Source organism: Tupaia chinensis, unplaced genomic scaffold, assembly GCF_000334495.1.
Source record: "Tupaia chinensis unplaced genomic scaffold, TupChi_1.0 Scaffold000075_1, whole genome shotgun sequence".
NCBI lineage: Eukaryota > Metazoa > Chordata > Mammalia > Scandentia > Tupaiidae > Tupaia > Tupaia belangeri.
In genome coordinates this window covers 458,479-483,633 of record NW_006159535.1, presented here as the reverse complement: position 1 = coordinate 483,633, position 25,155 = coordinate 458,479, and the positions used below count along the sequence as shown (strand labels likewise).

The following is a 25,155-nucleotide window of genomic DNA, read 5'->3' as shown; positions in this document are numbered from 1 at the left end:
GAGAGAATAGGTTTAGTTTCATTTAGTAATTTAAAAAGTAGATTATCTTGGGACCAGCAGTTGGTGTGATGGCTATGTCACTGGACTGCCATGTGATCAACCATGGTTTGAGTCCTGGACTCAGTGGCTTAAACTCATGCTGGGTGCATGTGCCTGCATGCCTAAGATCCTGAGAGGAGAATGGAGGAGAAGGGATTATGGCGTGGCCATCCCCCCTGGGGGGGTGATTTCTTGCTTTCTGTCTTTCTGTCTCTGTCTTTCTGGTGAGCGTATGCACCCTATAGCAAAAACCTCTTCTCCCTCCTCAAAAAATAGATTATTTTATTTTTCCTGGTAAATTTAAAAAGAAATAGTAAACAACTGAAAAAGAGCAAGGAAAAACAATCCAATTTTAGAGCTAGAAGAAAGTTCAGATGAAAAGTGAACAGTGTAGGCCTGGTCCCTATAATGTGCAGGTTAATGACGTTTTTTGGAAGTTGAAGTCACATAGAAGTTCCGTGTTCAATTCCTAGCTCACTCTAAAAGCTGAGTAGAGTGGCATGTGCCAGTTAATTGGGAGGCTGAGGCAGGAGGATCACAACATAATAAGACCCTGTCAAAAGAAAGAAAAGAAAGAGAGAAAGAAAGAAAGAAAAGTGAGTGTTCCAGACAAATTTTGGAGGAGTGATGCAGTGCCATCTTACTTCTAGTTTCTATAGGACTGTTACACAGAAGAATAATATTAACTCAAAGGGCGGTAGAAAATAGAACTATAAAAGTAATACCAGGTAATAAGAAAGGAAAAGAATAATTTAAAAATAGTTACGGGGAGAAAAAAACTAGAAAACACAAGAGTCAACTGAGTTGATGGCAACTTTCAACCTTTAAGACTTTATGTGCAAGACAACATTTCTGTTGTCCTTCATTTAGGTTGGGAAAATTTCCCTCTATATCTTGGTCAGCTGTGGATGCCTATATAAATCATATTCGCCACTTTTTTTTTTTAAACTTTTTTGTTGTCACTTTCCTGTGACTAATTTTATAATTGCCCACACACAATTTTATCATTGCTTCCATCACCACCACCTCCAGACCCCTGTTTCTCTGTGTGATTGAGGCAGTCCTTAGAAACACCAGTTGGTGTTTTCAGGTCATGAATCCCAGGAATTGAAAGAAGGGAGAAATAGGTGGAGAAGGGAGAAAAGTCTTTCTTGGCTAGACTAAATTTGACTATCACCTAGAGATGACCAGGGTGACATATAAGAGTTAACTTGGTGAGGTAGAAAGTATTCTAGGATAGCTCCCATAATCCAGGACCTCTGGTTTTACTCCCGTGGTTATGATTACTTACTCTCTGGCAAAGGAGATTTTGCAGATGCAACTAGGATTACTAATCAGCTGCCTTTTTTGTCTTCCTTTTTTTTTTTTTTAAGAGAGATTTTTACTATACGGTATGTGCATTTGCCAGAGAGACAGAGAGAAAGGAGAGACAGAAATTGAAATTACGTCCTGGGGGAATGGCCACACCACAATCCCTTCTCCTCCAATCTCCTCTCAGGATTTTGGGCATGCAAGCACATGAGCCCAGTGAATGCGTTGCAAGCTGCTGGTCTGGGATTCAAACCATGGTCAGCCATGTGAGAGTCTAGTGACATAACTACTATGCCATCTGCTGGTCCCAATTAGTGGTCTTTTTCTTTCTTTTTTTTTTTTTTAAGAGAGATTTTTGCTATAGAGCGCATGCACTCATCAGAGAGACAGAAAGCAAGAAATCACCCCTTAGAGGGAATGGGCAGGTACACACACGCACCTGGCTGGGTCTGGGACTCGAACTGCAGTCGACTACATTGGAGTCCAATGATGTAACCATTATGCCATCTGCTGGTCCCCAGATCAGCAGTCTTTAAGACAGAGAAGTTATCCAGATGAGCCTGGCCTAATCACACGAGCCCTTTAAAAGCAGAGTTTTCTCCAGGTGGTAGCAAAAGAAGAAATCAGAAGTTTGAAGCAAGAGAAGAGTTTGATGTGAAGGCAATTCTCCATTACTGGCTTTAAAGGTGGAGGGGGCCATGTGTCGAGGACTGTGAGTGGCCTCTAAAAGCTGAGAAAAGCCCTTAGCTCACAGCCAGCAAGGAAACAGGGATCTGGGTCTTACAATTATAAGTTAACTGAATTATGCAAAAAAGGATGATCTTGGAAGCAGACTGTTCTTCAGAGCTTCCAGATAAGAGTCCAGCTGACCCCAATGACTTGATTTTAGCTTTATAATGCCCTAAGGAAAGAACTTAGTCATGGCTTCTTGATGACTGTGAGCTCATAAATGGATGTTGTGTTTCCATTTTAATTTCTAAAATATACATGGAAGATCACTATATACAATTTTTCTATAGCTTGACTTTTTTTCACATGACAATTTATCTTAAGATCTTTATATATCAATTCTTGAAGGGCTTTCTCATTATTTTTGAGAACTGCTTGGTATTTCATTATATGAGTGTGTCATACCTTATTGAATCAGTGTCCTGTCCATAGATAGTTGGATTATTTCCAATTGTTTGCCATTAAAACAGTGCTGCCAAGGACAAGCTTGTAAGTCATTCCGTATGTGCACAGGAATAAAACAATATATTGTAGTCTTGAGAAAGTCTGCAAGTGGATATTAAGTGTTCTTACCATTACAATGATAAACGTGGGGAACTACATTTATGAATGAACTAGATTTAGTTAATCACATGTGCAAAGACCTCAGAAACATCATACTGCACACAAGAAATATATGCAGCTTTTTCTATCTATTAAAACATAAAAGAATGCCTGGAGTATAAAATTTTAGAAGAGGGATTGTTGGGTCGAACAGGTATGCTTTTGAAATTTTGATAAATTACTCTCCAATTTACACTCCTATCATCAATGGATGAAATTATCTGTGCAGGCTGGACTATTCCTAGCTTTTCTCTATTAAACATTATCTTTATATATATATATATATATATATACACACACACACACACATGCACATATATATATACACACATACATATATATATATCCACACACACACATACATACATACATATGATACCCATGTGTTTAGATTGTCTAATGCTGAATAACAAAGGCGCATGAAAATTAGTGACTTAAAACAATCAGAAGTTTATTTTTCTCACATTTCTGGGTGTTGGCTGGACTCAGCTGCACATACTTTTGATTCACAGTATCTCAGTAAGGGATGAAGTTGTCTGGGGCGTGGCCAAGTTGGAACATGCACTCTTGGGGTGGCAGTTGGTGATGACTGCGGTCTGGCAGCTCAGCTCAGATTGCTGATCACAGAGCCTTGGTTCTTCTCAGTTTGGTCTTTCTATAAGGCTTAGATTTCAGAGGGTTAACAGCTGGGTTCGAAGTGGAAGGAGAACCAGCACTCAGAAGTACCAGAAAATTAATTTCTCCACATTCTCTTGGTTAGAACGGTTACAGGCCCAGCCTGGATCCAAGGGCTGGTGACTAAATTCCATCTCTTGATGGTGGAATGATGTGTGTGTAGAAGGAGGGAAAGAATGACCGTGGTCACCTTTGAGGCTATTATGCCATCATTTTCCCATTTTGTAGTTATTGATTAAATCAATTTGTTATGATTTTCTAATGCTTTTTCAGTCGCCTGAAGGCAACCATATCACCTGTCTTTTCAGGCCTATTAGTATGATGAATTTGTGTCTATAGCAGAGAGTGTGTACATTCACCTGGGAGAGAGAGAGTGCCTCAGTGGGGCCAGGTCATGCTGCAATCCTTTTTTCTCCAATTCTCTATCTGGTCTGGATCCTGGGTATGTGTGTGCACACCGGACTTGAAGCCAGCAGGGCTGGGATTTGAGTTTCATTTGGCCAGGTGGGGTCCGGCTTCCTCTGTACACTACTATAGCACTGAGCTAAGGGGCCTCCTCAATATGATGAATTTTATTAATATATTTTCTAATAGAAACATCCTTAAATACTTGGAATAAATCTCTCTTACTCATTGCTGCTAAATTGTTTGCTAGTATTTTGTACAAGAGCTTTACATGGGTATTTATAAAATGAGACTACCCTACAGGTTTCTTTTAGTTAAATATTTGTTGGACTTTGATTTAAGGTTGCGTTTATTTCAGAAAAAGTAATTTCCCCTTTTATGATGCTCTAAAACATAAAAGCATGGCAGACTTTTCCTACAAAATCATCTGGGACTAAGTGTTTCATTTGTAGGATTTTCCTTCAACACTCTCTGGGCGTGGCATTTTATTTTTGAGGGTTAGCACATTGACAACTTTCTCTATTTCTTCTCTGGAAATATAAAGGGTCTTCGTAAAGTTTATGGAACATGTATATTATGAAAGAGCTATGTAAGGATTTCAAGAAATTATTTTGCATCAAACTAAATTCACACTTTAATTTTTTTCTACCACTGAATCTAGGACTTGAATCACAACGTTGGCCATGGGGCTCCAGCTCCTTAACCACCACCACTAGTCACCTGCTAACCTTGATTTGTGTTTTCTTCCTTCCTTTCTTCTTTCCTTCCTTCCTTCCTTTAATCATTATTTCTCCTTCCTTCCTTCCTTCTTTTTTTTTTTTTGGAGAGATTTTTGCTATAGGGCACATGTGCTTGCTGGGCAAACAGAGCAACAAAGAGAGCAAAAGTGAAAAATCATCCCCTGTGGGGGATGGCCACATCGCAATCCCTTCTCCTCCATTCTCCTCTCGGGGCATGCACACACACATGCCTGGCATGAGTTTTAAGTCACTGGGTCCGGCACACAAACCAAGGTTGGCCAAGTGAGAGTTCAGTACCTTAACCACCACATCACCTGCTGGCTCCTGCCTCCTTTCTTAAGAGTCCTGATTGTATCTTTAAGTCTTTCTAAGTCATAGCAAAATGTTTGTTCATAGTAGCCCTTCACCATGTTACATTGTTTTTCCTGAGTAAGACTCATCTGTTAAATGTTTTTAAAAAGTTTATGTATCTATTTCATGAGAGAGAGGGAGATACAGAGAGAAAGAGGCAAGCACCCTCAACAGGGTCTCACACAGAGATCCTCCCTCTCGCCTTTTCCAGCCAGCCAGAGTCACGGGACTGTGTATGCGTGTGGCGAGTCCCGGTCTACTCAGGAACTGAATCCCCGTCTTTCGTATGACTTCCAGCATGGCAGAGCTGGTGTTACTGCTGCATCACTGCAGCCAGGCCCTATTAATACTTTCTGCTGCTCTTTTCTCCTTTTATTTCTTTTGACATCTTGGATTTGGTGTAGTACCCGTTTCGTTTAAGAATGGAATATCATAGAGATGAGTATTCATGTAGCAGCTATTTGTAAGTGGTCACTGGGAAGGGGCATTGTTTTCACTTTTACAATGAAAAGGCCTATTTTTGGTTTAATTGTTACAGAGATGTAAATCTTCTAGTAAACACGTATTATCTGTATTAATCTTTCTGACGCTCTTAGCTTCTGCAATGCAAACCAGGTCCGTGGAGACTGCTGACACCTGCAAGATGAATATCTTTTCTGCACGTTTTTTCTTTACATACATGGAATATATAGTTCTAGGTGTATCTCGCTCCTTTAAAAAAGTCTATTTTCATCGGAAGTTTCTAAGACTTGTCATGATTGGGCTATCTCCTTGGTTTCTTTCTATGTTTTCATTTCATTTCTCTTGTGAATTCTGATGTGTTTAAAATACCTTAGAGTTTGTGTCCTAGTTGTGCTGAAAATATAATTTGAGTTTTTGATTTCTCTGTTTTGGAATGGTTTTTAGGAAAAGAAAAGGAAGAAAATGGATTTATATAATTATGGTCATATTATAAGTTCCTAGGAGATCTTATTTTTATACAAATATATGAAAATGTCAGATTGATTTTTCATAAACTTCCAGTAGATATTTTAGAGTTGAAATTGTTTGAGAAATTAAAGATTTCAATATTTATGGGAAGGGATGAAGTTATTTACAAGCAAATCTCTCTTCTTTATTTGATAGCAAATATAATCCTATGCTGGAAAACTAGAGGCAATTTGTACTAGTCCAAGGGAAGGTTTCCTCCCCCATCAACCTCTACCTATTGCTTAAAAATGTGAGAGAGAGATATAGAGACAGATATAAGCGCAATTGTACAAGTGACAAGGATTGTTTAAGTGATAGCTAGACGCTGTGGAAAATGACTTGCTTTGAAGATTGACCTCAATTACTTCAAAAAAATTGTGGTGGGGTCAAAGGACTGAGAAACATGGGTAGGTTTAGTGAGAGGCTTCCAGAGTGGGATTGTGGGATAAGATGAACATTAACTTCAAAAGTCAGAGAATGCTAGGGAAATCAGGAAAGAAACAAAGTCTTCCAAATAACCACGTTCTGGCTTGTGGGGACTTATTGCACGAATTAACTATTCTGCAAATTTGGTATAGAGTAGCCCTGGAGTTTTCACTAGACAATGAATTGTTTGAGGTATGGTATCAACAGTAAGCAGTACAATTACAATTATGTCTTTAGAATAGAGTGTTTTAATATCCAAATGTTCTTATTGCAAGTCTTTTTAAGGCCATAAAAATGGATTTACATGCTTCATTAGAAACAATTTTTCTGATACTGCAGCTGGGTGATCTGGGCCTTAGAGATCTCCCTCCTCCCAAATGCTACTGAGATAATGCCAACAGCTCTGAGGCATTTCTACCCATAAAAGGAGCAAGAAGACTGTGTGCATGAGTTACAGTACATGAAGCAGAGGCCTTCGGCTCTGAGCCCCATTTCTGGCACTCACATATCCATATTGCTTATGCATTGTGAAGGGAAAAATATGATTAACTATTGTTATATTCGTAGAGATGCAATGTTGGACAATGAGGGTATGTTTGGTTTTATTATTTTGCTGTAGCTTGTGGCTAATTACATCTTATGTCACTCTCCACTCATGGCACTTTTAATAAGTTGATGTATTACTAATAAGAAATAATAACATTTTACAGTGCTTTCTAGCACAAAAATGTTTTCACACACACTATATAATTTGTGATTTCCTGGGGGTATTCGGGTAATTCAGATGGGTTGCCTGAGGAGCCCTGCAACATTGTGTTATCAAGAAGACAGGTTATTTCCTAGACACTTGGTTTCAATGCACAATTACATATTAGAGAGAGTTGTGGTAATAAATTTGTTAACAAAATATTTTTAGAGGCTTTTAGAGTGAAATTGAACAATGAGATGAGACTATAAAAACTTTTACAGAGTTTTTATCGATACTATTACCCTTTCTTCTAGAAAATTAAAATACATTAAACTCGAAGTCATTTTTTTTTTAAGAGAGATTTTTGCTATAGGGCGTGTGTGCTCACCAGAGAGACAGAGAGACAAAAAGTGAGAAATCATCTCCCAGGGAGATAACCCTGCCACAACCTCTTCTCCATTCAGGATTTTGGGCATACACACATACGTGCCTGGTGTGAGTTTCAAGCCACTGGGTGTGGGACTCAAACCGCAGTTGACCATGTGGCAGTCAAGTGACGTAACCATTATGCCATCTAATGGTCCCTAAAGTCATTCTTAGGGATAAGATTGAGCCTTAATCTAGACAAGTAGAGTTGTGTAGGGGTACTGGAGAATAATACCTGGAGACTGTATTAATACATATCCTTTCTTCTTGTTCCACCAAGAGAGTTAAATCTCTGTGTGTGTCCCTCTCTCTGTGTCTGCCTTTGTCTCGCTGTGTTTATATCTGTCTCTTTATCTCTCTCACACATTTAAATCAGGAACAACAATGAATTGGATTGCACTTATTTCCGTCTTCCAGATGTATCCGTGACATTCAAGATGGGAATTTTCATACAGAAACCATCCTTCCATGCACTGAGATGAGTTAGCTAGGGCTGTTAGCCTCTACAAATATTTCATAAGATTTCCATGAAATTTTGCAGATAGTAACCTCCTTACAAGAGAAACACTGATACAAGGGATGGTAGAATGAGGTTGGGGGCAATACTCAATTCACCAAATGTGCTCCCATCTTGTATGCACCTTTGTGGCTCCCTGAGATGATGGCAGAGTGGGGTAAGTGCTACACATGTCATGCACATGTGTGGAACTTGGATGGAGGGAAGAGAAAAGTGATCTCTAACACTAAGGAAGAGCCATTTGTCAATAGTGGGGGTTCAGTACAGAGAAGGTGGGTGGAGTCCTAGAGACAGGGGTCAATAGGACCTATTTCCTAGGTCAATAGGTCCTACCAGACCAGTGGTCTAGATAGCTATCATTTCCTACTTCTCTGCTGTACCCAGCGGAGTGGGTAAAATCAGAAGGGAATGCATCTAAGGTGGATCACTCACAGATGACTTGCACTTCATCTGAATTCTGTGAAAAACAAACCTAAGGTCCACTCAGTTGCCATGAGCCCCACACTGTGCTCGGACTCACTCTTGTCACTTGTCACTCAACAATAATAGGTGAATCAAGAGCAGAAGGAGCTGTTCTATGTCCTTCTTTCCTCCCTCCCTGGCTCCTTTATGTCCTCCAGAAACACATAACTGAGGAGGGCAAGAAATAAGATGCTTTTTGACAAAGTTGCATTCTTCTATCTTTGTTCTGTTGACATTCAGACTCTGCACAATACCCAGCTACTGCCACTATGGAGTGAGTCCATTCACAGTGAAATCATCTCAGATTCTCGGAAGGGAGAAGCCACAACCACCTTGGAAATTGTAGAGCAGTATCACATTTAAAATCTGTCTGGTCTAAAACTCTCATTTTGTAGTTCACATTGATCTCCTTGGCATGTCTATGGGAGATGTACAACATAATTCATACCATGGGGGCATCTTCAGTGTTCGTGACACTGGAAAAAGTAATATATCCTTTATCACCGTTTCCTGGGGTTAGAAATAGTCAACATTACATATCAACAAGTGGACCATATGTCCATGTGTGATGGGGAAAGAGGTTTGTTTCATTAGGAGGAAAAGCTTGACACAGGAGATGAAAGATGCTATTTTAGGGGAGTGTCATGCAGCTGATAGATCAGAGAGCAGGAGAGTAGGAAAGCTTGGGGATCCTATTGTCTAAGTACAGCCATAGAGATATTCAGAGGCAGGGCAGATGCCAGGTTATTTAGTTAAAAGTTCCTGTTTTGCACTTTGAATTTCTTCATCTTTATCCATTGAATGACAATATGTATAAAGGAGGAAGAAGTTTGGGACATCTAGTTAAAGCTGTGGTCTTTCATATTTTAGGGCACACTGAATCTCTTCTAAGAATGTCAGCTCTCTCATGTTAGGCACCTATTTAAGGGAGCAGGACTCCAGGCAGATCCTGCTTTCAAAAGTACCCCTCCTGGGCAGTGAGAGGGAATCACCCAGTCAGGGGTTCAGAGGAGGGGCAATGCACAGAATGCATGGAATCTGCTTATTTCCAAGTCTTGATTTTAAAATGAGAAATAGAAGTTTGAAGATTAATGAAAGGGGCTTCATTCAGGAAGTTCATGGAAAAATGGAATACATGGATGAATTTCTTATGGGGCAAACATTTAAAATCCATGCACTGGGTTTTCATAATACACATTTTCCCTTGTAGAGGAGGCTCACTGCCTGCATCATAGAAAGATCCTAATGGATCCTAGCGGGAAAAGTACCGTGGGTTAAGGGCTGGAAGAAACTTGTCCTTGAAGAATTATAGAGAAAAATTTTACTTGATTTTCTCTTTCCTTAGATTTGATAGACATTGCTCAGGGGTAGACTTCTTTTATTTCTTCTGAATCACTGATTAATTCAGCAAGGAAGAAATATGTAGTCCTTTATTTGTCTTGCATCATAGCATAATTTCCATAGCTGAATTTCTATGATTCTCACATATACCATTAAACTATTTCTTGAGTCATTTTTTTCTCAATAAAAGATAACATTTAAATACTATTAGCATGAACATTTGGCTTAATCAGGAGCCTGATTTGTTCCTCAAATTAATATACCATTACCTTTCTCTTAGATGTTCATTCTCATTCATGTAGAATTTATCTAATAGAGATGCTTCAGAGCAGGAGAAAAATTCTTAATGCACATATCAAAGAAAGTTTAGGGGCATTTTTAAAAAGTAGAACATCAAAAGGCTAAGAACAAACGCAATTTTTCTTGATTAGCAGATTATTGATTTTTAAGAAACAAGAAAAGAAAAAAAATGTGCATTAAACCTGAAGTCACCTTCTCACATACTTTGTTTAAAAGTTGTTGGTGCTCATTTATGAGGAAATAGAAAGATGTTAATTTTTTTAAGAGCTTTTTGCTATAGGGCATGTGTGCTCACTGGAGGGACAGAGAGACAGAAAGCAAGAAATCTCCCCCTGGGGAGATGACCACACTGCAGTCCCTTCTCTATTCTCCTCTTTGGATTTTGGGCACACACGAACATGTATCTGGTGTGAGTTTCAAGCCGCTGGATCCAGGACTTGAACTGCAGTCAACTTCGTAGGAGTCCAGCAGAGTAACCATTATGCCATCTGCTGGTTCTTGTTAATATGTTTTAATGAACAAATGAGTAATTCTGTGAGCTGACCATTCTCACTCTTAGAATGTATTATTTGGTGCTCTGCTTCTCTGCACTCTGGTGAGCTGCATGCAGAGTTTGTATGAGTAATCAGATGTTGACCATAAAGGTAGGGCTAACTATGCCAATGGAATAGAATGCTCTTGTGACACTGAAGGCAAATAAAATATGTATTTTTGAATGTTGTATAGCTGCACTGAGAACTACGCATCTGTCTATCTATCTATACTACAACCCCCTTCTATGTAGTCCCTACTGCCGTAAGTACTAACACTTGGACATTAGTTGAAGTTTCAGAAATCACTCAAGGGCCCACGTATGTGAGGGGACTTCAATAAGTCTGTAGAAAACAAATGGAATTAATGAACAAGTTTATTTTGGTGCAAAAAAAAAAATTGAAATCCATGCACAGGTTTTTCATAATAAGCATTTCCACAAACTTTTTGAAGACCTCTTGTAGAAATAGACACAATGAGGGGGCTGGCAAGTGGCTTGGTGGTTAAGGTGCTGGACTCCCACATGGCAGGCCATGGTTTGAGTCCTGGACCTGGCAGCTTGCTTTCTCACTATCTTTCTCTCTCTTTCTTGTCAAATTAAAAATTAATAATAAATAAATAAAATTTAATAAATAATTCTTTAAAAAAAAATAGACGAAATGAGAAGTAATTTCTTTTTCTGTGTGTGTTATTATACCTAAGGCTAGTCAATGACATATTAGGTTCCAAAATAACGTCTAGTCTTTTATAGGTCTCTCAGCATTTGTTTATAGTTTAGAGTCTAAAATTTATTTCATTTTTTAAAACATTTAATTAAATAATTGATTAATTTTTTCATTTTATTTAACTTTATTTGTTTATTTATTTATTTTTTATTATTTTAAATAATTGATTAATTTTTTTTAATTGAACCAGAGAGAGACAAGAGGGAAAGTGAGATGGCAAGCTGCCATGTCTGGGACTCAAACTGCAGTCAGCCACGTGAGAGTCCAGTGACTCAACCACCATACTACTGAATGGCCCTTAGAATCTATCATTTCTTTCCTGTCCAGAAAAATCTTGAGTTCTAAACCTCCCTGATGTAGAATGTCTTTTGTGAAGCTGGCATTCAATCTGTAGTAAGTGGGGAGGCTACAAAATAGGACATTTGGCTGATGTACTTTCGCTTCCTATTAAGTGATGTGTTATCTAGTGGGAAGCAAAAGAAGCACAAGAGTAACTGAGGAAGATATGTAATCTGTAATACACTAAGCGCTGGTAAGTCTAGAATATCTGTTAAAATGATAGAGTGTTCATGACAATAAACCACAGGGATCTATGGTAACCATACAAGCCAAAATGTCTCCCATAATACTAAAATATATGTGAACCCAAGAAGATGATTATGCTCTTCAACAGGCCATTTGTGGTCCCGTGAACTTCAATGAAGATCCATGATTATATTAATGATGAGTTTTAAAGATATCTTGTCTTTTGAAATCCTTAACATAATGTAGATTAACCTGGGGATAATTTAATGGAGATTTATAAAAATGTTGGGAGAAAAATGTAATGTATTTTTACTGGTGCCTTTAGTTCCCTATGCTTAGTTAGGTTGACCTAAATTAATATAAATAGCACGGGGAGAAAGATGAAAAGATAGAAGGGAACTAACATATTATTTAGTTTAGGTATCTATATACTGTTAGGATTGTGCCTACAAATGTTGATAAGCCATTTCTATCAAAAAAATTACAAAATGATGCTGATGGTGGATGTGAAGTGAAAGTTATTCACGACTGACTTGAAGTGAATTCATGAAAAGCTATTTGTTAAAAAAGGAGAAAGAACAGATCAAATAGCTATGCAGGGAGTTGGAAGGTTCTGGCATATCATCTGAGGATGACAAGGATAAAAATTTCCTTGGTCTACAGGAACATTAAGAACCATTATTCTGAGGAAGATAATGAGTCTTTCTCCATCTTTGCTGAGCTTGAAGGGGGGAAAGGGCTGCTATCTACAGCCTGGTAGCTTTCGTTTATCCAAAAGACAGAACGAGGTATAGAGAGTTACTAAGAGGATAAATAAACACAACAAATAGAGTGAAATCTCCACAGCGAAATTATGTTTAATATCGACACTTAAGATTTAGTATCTGCTTTCTCTTTTGAAAAGTTTGGTTAAAAACGTGTTTACTATTGAAAATTCTTAAGGCTTTTATTTACCAGCTTGAAGTATTACAAATGTCATATGAAATTTATTTTCACTGAGGAAAGAAGCGTTTAGGATTCCTAATATAAGCTTATCTTACGAGAAGAGATGAGGAGTCTCGAGAGAGACCACAGCCTTTTTTCCTCTAATAACTCTTACTTTGACAAGTATAAAGTGACCCATTATTAATGCATATAAACATACTCATTGCATTTCTCGTAAGCATACCAGCTGAAAATTGGTATGCTTTCTAAGAAATGAACGGTTGCATTTTATAAACACCATTCACCATTCTTAGGAAATTATACCTGGCATATATGAGGGATCTTTAAAAAGTTTGTGGAAAATGCAAATTATGAAAAAAAAGCATGAATTTCAAAATTTTTTTGTACCAAAATAAACTCATACTTTAATTCTATTTTCCTCAAACTTTCTGAGGTCCCCTTGTATGAAGGAGATTGCTTGTTTATTATCTTCTTAAATAAATTCACTATTTGAGAAAAAAAGTTATCTAGCACACACTTTAAGGAAAGAAGTTTTTCTTATTGCCTCTAGGTTATAGGATCAAAAAAAAAATAGATAAAACAGAGATCCTTAATATAATTAGAAAAACAACTGTATGCCTAGTTAAATCACTCAGAACTCACAAGTTTAAAATTTGACTGGGAACAAAATCTTTCAGAAAAGTTTCCTAGAAAATTAAAAATGTTTTTTTTATAAGTTTTAAATAAGCAGTATAAAATTTTTGACTATATGTTTATGGTGCTTAGGATATATCCTAAAAGGATGTGGTAGGATAAAATAATTTCCACATAGAACATGATCTTGACCGCTCATACAGAAAGTAACTTCAATGTAGTGCATTGGTTAAGACTGGGAGACTCTTGAATGTCATTCATTCATTTAATAAACATGTCTGATTGGCTATTGGGTTATAGACACACTCCCAGGCATTGAGCACATATGAGTAAACACGATAGAAAAAACCTTGTCTTATACTTCAGAAAGTAAATTCTAGAGGGAGACAAACAATTGACAATTAAATAACTAAGATAACAACTATAGAGGAAATAAACACATTTTGAAAGAAACTCCAGTTTAATCAAGGTGTCTACCCTTACTGGGCAGTTATAACCTGAGCTGATAGATTTGAATTCCAATTCTGTTAATTCTTTGCTGTGTGATGTTGGGCAAGTTCTCTGAGTTTCAGTCTTCTCTGTGAAATAAGAAATACCTACTATTTAGAAATATTGTGAAGTTCAAGTAAAATAGCAAAGGTAGCACAGTACTTGACACATAGTAAATGCTAAGCTATTTAATACTAGCTAATTAGTCTTTTTATTAATAAACTCTTACTGCAAAAAAGATTAGGGACCAATATTTGTTCATTCTGGTGCATTTTGCTTAAGGCCTGTAGAACACTGTTTCCCTCCTGCTGGTGAGTAGAATCATGTTTTAAGGCCTGGTTTACCAATTTGTGTTAAAGTGTCTCAGGAGACTCCAAGGGAAGGCTTGGTTTCCCCAGCAGGAGAAATTGTCAGCATGTCCAGATAAGGATGACTGAGTTCCAGTTGTGAAATTTCTGCCTCTTCCAAAATTTACACACTCATTTTGCCTAAGGAGAAGTCTTTTTGGACTTGGTAATTGTACTGTGGGAGGTTTTCCATTTTTTTTTTTCTTCTTTTCCCCAAATGTTAGGTCAAAGCATGAAGAAGAACAGAAGGGTTTGCAGAGGGGAAACAGATGTTTACTGTTTATTTCATAATCACAGGGCAGGATGGATATGGGAGAACAGTAATAGCTTCCAAGGCAGAACCACACCAAAACTACCCCAAGGTCCCAGGCTCTTTCCTGTTTTTAAAGACTCCTTTGCTCCTTCCCATGACACTAGGTGTTCTTTGATTTTCCTCAGCAACCCCTCTGAAGGTCTTATACTTTTGTTGATGATTTATTTTGTACACAGCAGGCTGAGGGAACAGCAGTTCATACTTAGGCAGCTTTGCAGGTCATGCCCTAGCTCAGGGATTTTCTCTGAGCAGCTGGCACTTGGTGTACCCAAGTCTCCCTGGTTCATCTCCTCACTGTTATGCTTTACAATCCCCACTTGCCTCTGCTTTCAATCTCTGAGGTTTTGCTGTCCATCCTGAACCAGCCCTCTCTCAGTATTTTCTGATTCCCAGTCTTCTGTATTCTTTTTCCAGAACCTGTGTTCCAGACAAGGGTACTGATCTTTTTTGAGAGTACCCTGATTCCTCATTTAGGAATTTGCTAGCTATTTCTGAGAGGCTCTAAAGACTTCTTTTTCACAAACTTCCTAGTCAAGAAAGTTTATGTGTATATCTGTTTTCAAATTGCTGTTTTAAATATGTATTCTGTTGCTTGATAGTTGCTTATAGAATTGTTCCTTTTGGCTTAGTTTATAGGCAACTTTATAGCCTGAAGAAGGGTTTTCTGAACTTGCCAAATTATACTGGCTTAAATTACATGAATTTGTGATATTCAAATGGTTTTGAACTGTCAAATGGTGGTTCCACAGTTCTTACACACACAGGTTCTACCTAATAAGAAACATCAAGGATGCTTGTTGAAATCCATCTTCACTGCTCTTGTTCCTCATGGGTCTGATTCAGCAGCTCTGGCATGGACCTAAGAATCTGCATTTTTATTGATTTTGTTTTTTGCTATAGGGTGCATACACTTGCTGGAGAGATACAGAGAAGGGAAAGTGAAAAATCACCCCCAAGCAGGACTGGCCATGCTGCAATCCCTTCTCTTCCATTCTCCTCTCAGGATTTGGGAACACATGCTCATGGACCTGGTATGATTTTCAAGTCATCAGGTTGGGGACTTGAACTGTGGTCAGCCATTTGAGAGCACCTTGACCAGCAAGCCAAACCATCATGCTACCTGCTGGCCACAGAATCTTCATTTTTAACAACCTGTGTATTCTTTTTTAAGAGTCCCCTACCCCCCAGGGTGCATGTCCTTGCTGGAGAGAAAGAGTAAGAGGGAAAGTGAGAAATCACCCCCCAGAAGGGTGGCCACACTACAGTCCCTTCTCTTCCATTCTCATCTTGGGATCTTGGGCACACACACACACACACACACACACACACACTGTAGCCAGAGTGATTTTTCGAGCCACCAGGTCTGAGACTTGAACATGGTGGGCCATGTGGGAGTCCAGTGACATAATGCTATTCCATCTGCTGGTCCTAACCTGTGTTTTCTTATGACTAGGAAAGTTTGGGAAGTGTAAGTATGTTATTTATAATTGAGTAAATAGTTAAATATGGTGATAGAGAAATTTGTTCAGTTTTTCTGCGATTATTATACCTGATATAAGCAATTTCAACTTAGTAATCGTAGTGAAGGTTACTGTGTTTATTACCATCTGTTTCTGCCCTTCTCTGGGCATGTAGCTATCCTTCCTTGTGATCATGTGTGGCTCTAGTCTAGGTTATCTCCAGGGAAATGTGAACAGAAGTGATGCATGCCACTCGTGGGCCTGGCCCATGCCATCACTTCTTGCCCTCACTCCTCCATGGTCTTTATTCTTCCACCGACTAGATATAGAGCCACACAAAGCCTTAGGTGGTGGCAGAGTTGCAAGACGGGAAAACCAGATATCTGGATGATTCCATGGAACAGAATGATCGCACCAACCTGAACACTTTACCAGGTCTCTTATAGATCAAGAAATGGGATTGTTATGGTTTGAACCATCATATATTTGGATCTACTTGTTAGAGCACACACACTCCAGCTTATCTAGTAGTGTGGTGCCATAATTACAAAAAACATTAAAAACATGTGCTGTTGGCTTAGCTGTTAGATGGCAGATGGTGAGAAAACAGAACAGGTTGGAAAGATGAAAATGTATGTTATATTTTGGCAAAACAGTTTGTAAAACTATTGTCTATGAAACCGAGAAGATAAACCCATTTCCTACTGATACCATAGCATTCTATGAACAAGCCCGAAGGTTAGTGTATATTAATTGTGACTTTATCAAGATGTTATAAGGAAGAGAATAGCTGAACTGGCTGTTTTTTAAGTAGATTGATAGAGCACAGATTTTAAAGACCTTGCAGAGTTGGAAAATCTCTTAGGAATTCCACAAATAGAAGATGCCATAAGGATTTCCGTCAGGATTCCATTATTGCTATGTGCCTCTCATTCTTCCCTTTGTGAAAGGGTCTGAATATTTTGGTTATCCCATCCATGTTTCTTCATTGCATAAGGGTGATGGTGAACACAGAGCAGATCTCTTCATTGCATAAGGGTGATGGTGAACACAGAGCAGATAATTGTCTCTCATTGGACTACAAGAATTCACATTTAGATCAAATGCTGAGGCCTTGCACTGTCTACAGATGCTGGTCTTTGACCTGGTTGTGGTGACAGATGGGAACTCTGGGTGGTCCCTTTGGATGAATTTGTTTTACATGTAAGAAAAAGCATGCAAGATTATTTAGTGGCCAGAGAGTGGCATCAGGCAGAGATGACTAGTTCCCTTCAGAATCCATTCTTCTCTCCCTTGGACACATAGGTGGGCTTTCTCTCAGCCGTTTTTAGGGTGAGGTATGTCTTTGTGATTAAGTCTTCTCTATGGAGTATGACTGCAAATGATGACTGTCACTTCCAGGCCTGGCTCATAGAACTTTCCTTTCAAGTTTCTCCATGTTCTTTTTCATTAAACTGGTTGGATGGAGATAAATATGAGATCATAGGGGATGGTAGGGACATAAGATGGAAGGAGCCTGAGTCCCTAAATGACCACAGGGAGAAAAGAAGCTGATATGCACACCTGCTAAAGAGCATAACATTAGCAGAGAATACTCTGGCATTAGCTTAACCCTTTGCATGTTTGTGTTTGTCTGTTATAAATGATTAGCATACCCCAACGAAGAGTGGCTTTTTGATGGTCATGAACTATAAACCTACAGATTGCTTATAGTTTTTACTATTCCATGGCCTCTTGTTCCATTACAAGTTACTTAGTCTTGGGAAAATTACTTAATATCTTTGTGCTTGGTTTCTTCATTATAAAATTGATAAAATAATAGCATGTTATAGGATCATTGTGGGAAGCCAATGAATTGATGTATGAAGATAGTTCACCTATGCCTTAATCATAATAAGGACTAAATAAACATATAGCTATTGTTATTGTTAACATATATTTTAGTGGGATTCTAGTTTCATAGTTAACACCACCACATTGCTTGTGGGATCACACGTGGCCATAATGAAATTCATGCTGAAATTGGGAATGAAGAACCAAGTAGATAAAAGCTAGAGCAAAAAGCTAGAGGGACCAGCAGTTGATGTAATGGCTATGTTGCTGGACTCCCATGTAGTCGACTGTGATTCGAGTCCTGGACCTGGTGGCTTAAACTCATGCTGGTCATGTGTGCATGTATGCCCAAGATCCCGAGAGGAGAATGGAGGGGAAGGGATTGCAGCATAGCCATCCCCCCGGGGGGTGATTTCTCACTTTCTGTCTCTCTGTCTCTCTGGTGAGTGCACATGCCCTATGGCAAAAACCTCTCCAAAAAAAAAAAAAAAGGTAAAATAGACCAAGACAAAGTGCAAACTAAATCTACGTAAACCAGGTCCTTTTGTTTTAGGAAAATGTGGTACATCCAAAAGGTTGATGGACTTCAGAGTATTCAAGAGCAATGTCAGGACACTTTGTGACTCAGCATTCATCCCTAAAAAATCCACAATGGGGGAACCAGCAGTTAGCGTAATGGCTATGTCGCTGGACTCCCATGTAGTTGACCGCGGTTCATGTCCCGGACCTGGTGGCTTAAAACTCACGCCGGGCGCGTGTGCGTGCGTGCCCAAGATCCTGAGAGGAGAATGGAGGAGAAGGGATTGCGGCGTGACCATCCCCCCTGGTGGGTGATTTCTCGCTTTCTGTCTCTATGTCTCTGTCTGTCTGTCTGGCAAGCGCACGCGCCCTACAGTGAAAATCTCTCAAAAAAAAAAAAATCCACAATGGGATTTATCTTGACTATGTTGTCTACAGAATATTAATTATGTGGATTATACTAACTAACCCAAGATGTGCCATAGATTTTTGATTGTGGGAAAGTAAATTTTCAGCCCACTAAGAACGTGTATCATTTTTTCCTTTTTTCCTTTGGAGAGGCTTTTGCTATAGGGTGTGTGCGCTTGCCAGACAGAGAGAGACAGAGAGATAAAAAGTGAGAAATTACACCCAGGGGGGATGGCCATGCTGCAATCCCTTCTCCTCCATTCTCCTCTCAGGATCTTGGGCCCACACGCACACGTGCCCAGCGTGAGTTTAAGCCACCGGATCCAGGACTTGAACCGCGGTCGACTACGTGGGAGTCCAGCAACATAACCATTACACTAACTGCTGGTCCCAAGAACATGTATCTTTACACAGAGGATAGGGTCTTCGTAGATCCTTGTGGGTCTTGTGGTAAAGCTTAAGGAGGCAGACAGTTCTTGTTTTTGTACCTGTCCTTAGAGAACTTATGTTCGTTGCCAACTTTCACGCTTCCTTTGTAGAACAGGATGACCGCATCCACAAACAGACATCCAGTATACTGAGCCCTCCCTGAGCCAAATTTGGTATTTGCCCAATAAGAAGAGGGAGAGATGAAAGATTCTGAAAACATTATCCTAGAAATAAAATATTGCTTACCTAAAGACCAACTTCAGTGAGAAGGTAGACAGTAAAATTTATAAAACATTTCCTAACCTGAGCAGCGGAGCAAGCCAGGTGGAGTGGAATTAGAGGTCTTGTTTACAGGCAGCCTGCCAACCAAGGCTGAGTTGGCCAGTCTTTTGTCTGTCGCTAGCCAAAGCTAGAAAGTAGGAGGGTAATGGGTGGCAGATGCGGTTCCCAACTGTGGGAACATGGCTTTTTTAATGCTCTCTAGTCACAGATACTTTCTTTTCTTTCTTCCTCTTCTATTAGCATTGTTATTTTTTACTTATAAGAAAAAATGTGCACAGTATGTTTTGGCTTTCTGAGTAAATATTGATCCCTATAGCTTTATAAGCATCACAATACAGACAGTGAAGGAACTGTCCCTAGAATTCCTATCAGAGTCCAGAGAAAGCATCAAACACATACACATACCACATTCCCCTAAACCAAGGTACTGGGGGATTTCATACGTGTGAGGCTTTGAGTTTTTGAGAATCACTGCATGTAGAAGGAGTGAAATGAATGATTTAACTGGCTCCTTTTTGTCTCCTCTTTTACAAACTTCTTTTATATTTTTGTGTAAGTTTAAAAACCTATTGATTTATATCACAGTCCCATAAGAGTTGCTTTAGGTTTCCTTTTGGCTACAAATGAGTCTCACCATTCCTTAGAGACCCTCAGGTGTTTCAGAAAGAGCAAAAGAGAAATACCTGAGTAAATATCCCCACATGGACAGAACTGTGTCACAACCTTTATAGGCCTAGAAATTTGTTTTTATTCACTCTTTAATATTTTTATGTTTTTCCCCCGACCTTGTGGATAGAACATGGTCTCTCCCCTACCTCTCTGTGCTAGTTATTAAGGTAATAACTGACTCGATGTCTAGGACCCATTATTTAATAAGGAGGAAAAAATTTGAATTGACTTTGAGTTGTTTCAGAAAACAACTTCCTTTCACATCTCACTCAGCTGATAGAGTAGCTGGATTTTCCTTCTTTCCATGAATTGTGTTAATTTCCTGAATAGGCAGCCCGGGTTTGTAAATAATGGTTTAAAGTGAATTTCCAAATTCAATGTCCTTTGACAAAGACATCTGAGGAGAGATGAGTAATGGAAGAAAGGTCTACAGACAAAGCCAATTTTAATACAGAGGATGATAGACATAGGTAATCAGGCACATCACAAACAAGTTCCAAGGGAATTGGCTTATTTTACACACCCATGTGCCCAAACATACAAACTGCACATACTAACTCAACATTGAACCTAGCTAGACTAGCAGTGGAAGTTTTATCCTATGTCACATGTCATATGAAACAATCACTGATTGTATTATTTTACCACTACGGTGTCCTCTCACAAACGCAAAGCTAAAAATAGGATAAAGATACGATGGGAAGAGAAATGTGATTATTCCATGATAAGTTTGGAAAAATTCTAAAAATGGTTGGGACATCTTGAGTCATCCTTGGAAGGAAGTTGGAAGCAGGGTCAGAGATGTTTCTTAGATACCCTGTAACAAACATAAGTAACTCTTTCTACTTTCATCCTACTTCTCCTACTCTTTAGTCCTACCCCTTCTTTGAACCTGGACTTACTCTGGAGTATGTTCTACATATAAGAACTGCAAGTATGTGAGTAGGTCACTCAAAATTTTTCTTTCATTTTAAACGTAACACAAATTGGTAAATCTCAAGTGTTACATCACATAGTTACACTATTCAATAGATTTGATGCTGTCCACTTAGGACAGGAAAATTCAATGCTGTAATTAATTAAATGGATTGTATACATAAAATGACTACTTGAAATGTAAACAAAATAGTTCAAACATAAAAAATTAATAAATATTTTAAATGTTTATTCTTAAAGCGATATCTGTTGCATCATCAATTTGTTAATTTGTTCATCCAAGTTTTAATGAACCATGAAGTACCTAAGTACTGGAGGGACTAAGATGATTAAGACATACTAATTCACTGGAGCCAGCATGTGGTGTGGTGGTTAAGGAGCTGGAATTCCCACATGGCCGACCATGGTTCGAGTCCCAGACCTGATGGCTTGCTTTCTCTCTCTTTCTCTCCCTCTCTCTCTGTCTTTTTCTGGCAAAACTCATGTGGAGATAAATAAATAAATAATTCTTCAAAATAAAAAAAGACATACTAATTCATTTGTTAAATGACTATTGAGGGTCTACTGTATGTTGGGCTCTGTTTTTAGAAGCTATATAGAGAGAAATTAATGTATAATATCAATTAGTGTTAAATATGAAGAAAGATGTGGCAGGTTAAAGAATATTGTGTGTCTATGTGTATAGACATGCATTAAATGATGTGGTCAATTGAAACTACAAGGATCTGGGGAGCATAGCATCAGTCTGGGGTAAGAAAAAGTATGAAGTCTGAAGTCTTCAAAGAAGGAAATAGTGAATACATGCGAGGAATAGCAAGATGGCTAGCATAGCTACAGCAGAAATATTAAAAAGGAGGAGAGTGTTAAGGGATGAAGTTGGAGAAAGAGTAGGGACAAAGCCATGGAGTGCCTTATACACCATGATAAAAGATGGGGTCTTACAGTACCAGCAGTTAGCATAATGGCTATGTTGCTAAACTCCCATGTAGTCGACTGCAGTTCAAGTCCTTGAGCCGGTGGCTTAAACTCACACAAGGCACGTGTGTGTGCATGCCCAAGATCCCGAGAGGAGAATTGGAGGAGAAGGGATTGTGGCGTGGCCATCCCCCCTGGAGGTGATTTCTCGCTTTCTGTCTCTCTATCTCTCTCTATCTCTCTGGAGAGTACATGTGCTCTGTAGCAAAAACTTCTCAAAAAAAATGGGGTCCTAGTGTTACGGGAAGTGATTGGAGAAGTTGACTCTGTGGATAGTCCCTCTGCCAGTTGTGTGGAGAACTTTTGATAGTGGAATGACTGGAAGCTAACAGCACAGTGGGGATAGGAAAATAAGGCAACATGTGAATGCCATACCATCACATTGGATTGGGAGGTAGCTGTTGTAGTTTGGATGAGAGACAATGGTGGCTTGGACAGTAGTGAAGGCAATGGAAGTGGTGACAAGTTATTAGTCTGGAATGTATCTGGAGTGTTGAGCTGATTGGTAGGAGGAAGGGATAATAATCATTGAATAGAGAGGGAGGGGTTGTTGTCAAAGGAAGAAAGGAGTCAATACCAAAACTTTTGCTCTCAGGTACCAGGTGGAAGGTAGTGATCATGAACTTATATAGGGGTAATACTAAGGGAAGAATAGACTGGGGGAATAAAAATATTCCATTTTGACAGATAATATTTGAGATGTCAGATATTCAAATGGGAAGTTGAATACATAGGTCTGGATCTCAAGGGTAGAGATAACATTTTTGGAGCTATCTGTATATAATTGATATATAAAGCTGTGAGACTAGATACAGTCAACCTTGGCATGAATGTGAAAAGAGAAGTTGACTGAAGGACTGAATACTGAGACATGCCAAAATACACTAATTGGGAAGAGACAGAAAAGGTAGCAGAGGTGATGGAGAGAGATTTGTTGGTGAGTGGCATAAAAATCAGGAGACTGTAATATCCCGGAAACCATTCAAAGAAAGTGTTATTTTTTAAAAAGTTTATTTATTGATTTCCTTTGAGAGAAAAACAGAGAGACATAGAGAGTTCCTTGACAGGGTCCTCATGTCATGATCTTCCATCCAGCCTTCTGTGATCATGGAGGCGCCTGACATGTTTAGGTCAACTGGGATCCAAACCCTGGCCCTTCCCATATGGCTGCAGTGTTGGGTAGGCAATTACATAGCAGAAAATGTTTTAAGAAATAGAGTAATAAACTATAAAAAAAACTCTACAACTTCTAAGAGATCAGGACGAGGATTGGGAACTGACAACTACATTTGGCAGGCGCGATCCTTTCTCTTAAAGAGCTAATAGCACAGTGAGAGTAGGAAAATAAGGCACCGTGCGAATGCTGTATCATCGTTATTGGATTGGCTGGATTGAAGATGGAGCAGGGAACTCATCTTGGGGGATCAAGTTAAGCTACATGCAGGAGATGTGCTTTTGCATTTTGGTAGGTAGGAGGAAGGGATAAAACCAAGATTTATAACATTAAAAAATTCTTTCTACTTGGTTGCTCATACAAAATGGATATTTCCCTTCTTAAGTTAACACCCCACTACTATTACCCCTTATGGGCATATTTGTCAATGATCAATGCAATTTCAACAGTATTCTCCTCCAGAAGAATAGAGTTTATTTCTACAAATATAGAAAATCCTGTTGGGAAGTGGATATTATAATCACTGAGATTCTGTTCCTGCTTGCTATGTAATGGTCATAAATCACGGGAATGTAGGAGGAAGAAGGAACTTAAGTGATTGTTTAGCTCTGGAAAAGAAGCTACTTCCTAGAGAAAGAGGATTTCAAATGGCCACATAGCAAAGCAAACACTCACATGGGTTTCCTGTGGGTCATTTCCGCTCTGCTAAACCTGACCCAAAGCCAAGGTGAAGGAAGAAAAATTTTTCTGTTACAAAATCTCAAATCTCTGATAAGTGTAATGCCAATCACTATGTTCCAAAAATTATAAACTTTAGGTCCCCATAAGCATAAAGAATTTCATGAATTTGCATTTGAGAAACTTCGTAAGATTTGTTTTGGAAGTTAAAAGAGAAAAAATGTAAGAGTTAACATAGAAACATGTAGACGATTCCTTCACACTGATGAGTATTAACTACACACTTTACAACACTCAAACAATAATGGTCCATTGGGAGAATTAAGTTTTGACTATAGTATCTTAACTGTCATGTGTTAAAATATTTTATGCTCAATTTTATCCTTTTGGACCATACTTTGAAGTGATTCAGATTTTGTTTCTTTATTTTCACTTTTTAAAAAATGTCAGTTAAACATATTTCTTTTAATTCAATATACAGATTGCCTAATTGATATTTAGAACTTTTTAGTACTTTACTCCTGGTATGCAACCTCAGGAAAATGAAAGTACAGTATTACGACCAAATTATTATAGTAAAAAAAAAAATGAATGTTTTATTTATTAACCTTAGCATTTTCATTTGTGAAAGGCATCAGGTTAATATATGAAAAGTGACAAGAACATTTCTTTCACTAGTTGTGTGTCTAGTGGTTTTTATTTTGTAGAGAATTATGATGCAATTACACTACACTTTAAAATGTTTACAATCAAAAGTTGATAAATCTTCTGGCAAATGTTGAGTAAAAGCTCCGGCTTCACAGCCTAGAGGGCCGTTCAGGGTATTTTCCCAGTGTTATTTATTTAGTTTATGGAGGTGGGAATTACAATACAAATCAATGCAGAGATTGTTTTCCCAACAATTCCAGCACGGTCCCTGGCTGTGTGTTCTGTGGGGCACCTGGTCACCGCCAGGCCTGCACCCTGTACTGACATTAGAGATAAGCCAGGCCCGGCTGCACCTGGAGTATTGCCTCGCGCATGGTTCACCCGGTCACAGAGACAGTTCCCTCTTTTTCTTACCTGCATAGTGGTCAAACACGGTGGGCACGTACTCCTCTGGGAAGGCATCATTGGCGTAGCTCATCAGCAAGCAGGTTTTCCCCACGGCGCCGTCCCCGACCACCACGCACTTCAACATCTTCTTCTCCTCATTGCCACTGCAGCCACAGCTGCTGTCATTTCCCTCTTTGCAGTTCATTCTTACGGCTCCAGATGCTGGGACGGGTGGTGCTGCTGCTGCTGTTGGTGGCTCGGGGGGGG

General features: G+C 38.9%; 1 protein-coding gene across 3 annotated transcripts in view; it reads right to left on the bottom strand.

The window, feature by feature from the left end:
• RHOJ (ras homolog family member J) overlaps window positions 1-25,137 on the bottom strand; it is a 108,645-nt gene extending 83,508 nt beyond the window's left edge. For all 3 annotated transcript variants that reach the window (XM_006142385.2, XM_006142384.2, XM_006142383.2), the window contains exon 1: window positions 24,916-25,137. In XM_006142385.2, coding sequence (XP_006142447.1) covers window positions 24,916-25,093 — 178 coding nt within the window. In that variant the 5' untranslated portion in view covers window positions 25,094-25,137. The remainder of the gene's footprint in view (window positions 1-24,915) is intronic.
• Between the last annotated feature and the right edge of the window lie 18 nt (window positions 25,138-25,155).